This window comes from Rhagoletis zephyria, unplaced genomic scaffold (genome assembly GCF_001687245.7).
Source record: "Rhagoletis zephyria isolate East Lansing unplaced genomic scaffold, Rhagoletis_zephyria_1.1 Rzeph_scaffold_52544, whole genome shotgun sequence".
NCBI classification, from domain to species: Eukaryota; Metazoa; Arthropoda; class Insecta; order Diptera; family Tephritidae; genus Rhagoletis; species Rhagoletis zephyria.
Genome location: NW_016209597.1, coordinates 1 through 1,948, shown reverse-complemented (window position 1 = coordinate 1,948; position 1,948 = coordinate 1). Strand labels below are relative to the sequence as shown.

The 1,948-nt window shown below is 42.6% G+C and overlaps 1 protein-coding gene across 1 annotated transcript; it reads right to left on the bottom strand.

The window, feature by feature from the left end:
- Positions 1-59: 59 nt before the first annotated feature.
- Positions 60-1,856, bottom strand: LOC108355968 (uncharacterized protein K02A2.6-like; the record flags this gene model as incomplete). Its single annotated transcript, XM_017607097.1, has 1 exon — positions 60-1,856. A coding segment is annotated over exon 1 (1,797 nt), but the record flags the coding sequence as incomplete, so codon positions are not given.
- Between the last annotated feature and the right edge of the window lie 92 nt (positions 1,857-1,948).

The following is a 1,948-nucleotide window of genomic DNA, read 5'->3' as shown; positions in this document are numbered from 1 at the left end:
ACTAACTCTTCTATTTCTGAGTCTATGTGTGGCCAATATACATAACTTCTTGCAATTGCTTTGGTCCGCTCCATTCCCGGATGTCCCTTGTGAATTTGCTTGAGAATCCGTTTACGTAATATTGCCGGTATTACCACACGCTGTCCCAACATAATGCACCCATCAATGATGCTAAGGTTGTCGCTTCGCAACCGGAATTGTTTTAATTCTACTCCGATATCTGCATTGTCTGCCCAGCCATGTTCAATGTAATCTAATAATTGCTTGAGAGTTTTATCTTTCTCTGTTTCATATTTTATCATGCTGTGCGTTACTGGTAGCTTGTCTATTGCATCTGATAGAATTTTCTTGATCTCGCCTTCAAACTTTACCGAGGCGATGACGTAGTCTTCCGACGCTTTGTTGCTTTTATTGATCAGGCGTGAAAGAACGTCAGCATAACCGAAACTATTCGTTGAGATAAAGCTTATCTCGAAATCGTATGCTAATAACTGCAGCGCCCATCTTTGTAGACGGTTAGCCTGATGTGCCGAAATACCCGTCTTTTTGCCAAAAATCGTGAGTAACGGCTTATGATCCGTGTGCAGTTTGAACCTTCTACCGAATATCATCTTGTGGAATTTGGTGACTGCGAATACCAGAGCGAGCCCTTCTTTTTCAATTTGGCTGTACCCCTTTTCCGCAGGTGTAAGAGATCGTGATGCGTGACAGACTGCCTTTATCGAACCATCAGGGCCTTCATGGAGAATACATGCACCAAGACCGTAGTTGGATGCGTCTGCAGCTACGATGATTTCTTTATTTGGGTCGTAGTGCGTTAATAGCAAATTTGAGCTGAGAATGTCCTTGAGGCTGTTAAAGCAGTTTCGCTGAATAGACGTCCATTGCCACTTTACATTAGCCTTTAAAAGTTCGTCTAATGGGCCTCTAAGCTGGCGCATTTTATTTATAAATTTGCCGTAGAAATTAATTGCACCCAGAAATGATCGCAATTCGGTAACGTTGGTTGGTTCTGGCATATCTTTGATGGCTGAAACGCGCTCCGGGTCTGGTCGAAGTCCGTCCGGACTTATAATGTAGCCTAAGTATTTAACTTCGGTCACCGCAAATTTACATTTTGCGAATTTGATTTTGAATCCATAATCTTGGATTCTTCGCAAAACCTCGCGTAAATTACGATCATGCTCAAGTTCGTTTCTTCCCGAAACAAAAATGTCATCTATATATGCTGCTGCACAGTCCAGACCAGAGAGCATTTTATCCATTACCTGTTGGAAAATGGCTGGGAAGGTTTTAATACCGAATATCATTCGATTATATCGAAATAGGCCCAAATGCGTGTTTATCGTAAGTAACTCCTTTGACTTGTCATCTACTTCGATTTGAAGAAAGGCATCCGACAGATCAATGTGACTAAAAAACTTGGCATTTGCGAGCTTTGAAAATATGTCTTCTGGCAGAGGAAGAGGGTATTGGTATGCTTCGAGGGCAGCGTTTAGTCCGGTTGAAAAGTCGGCACAAATACGTATGCTGCCATTTGACTTTTTCGTGACCACTATTGGTGCAGCCCACTCAGAGTGGGATACTGGCGATATTACATTGATATCTTGTAGTCTTTGTAACTCCTCTTCGACAAGATGCTGAATAGCGTAAGCCACTGGTCGTTTTGGACGAAAAATTGGAGAACGCCCAGGCTCAACCACCAAATGCGCTTTCGCGTGCTTGCACAGGCCCAGTTTTTCTTCGAATACATCTGGAAAAGATTGCTTTAGAAGTAAAATGTTCTTATTTGTATTTGTAACTTCACTTCCCAATGGTTCTGCTTTCACATGGTTGCAGATTGCGTTGATGGACATGTTTTCGAGACCAAGAGCAGTGATCCAATCCAGTCCCAGCACGTTCAAATCCCGGACAGGTGTGACGAAACATGTAAGTTCCAATTCTTGCT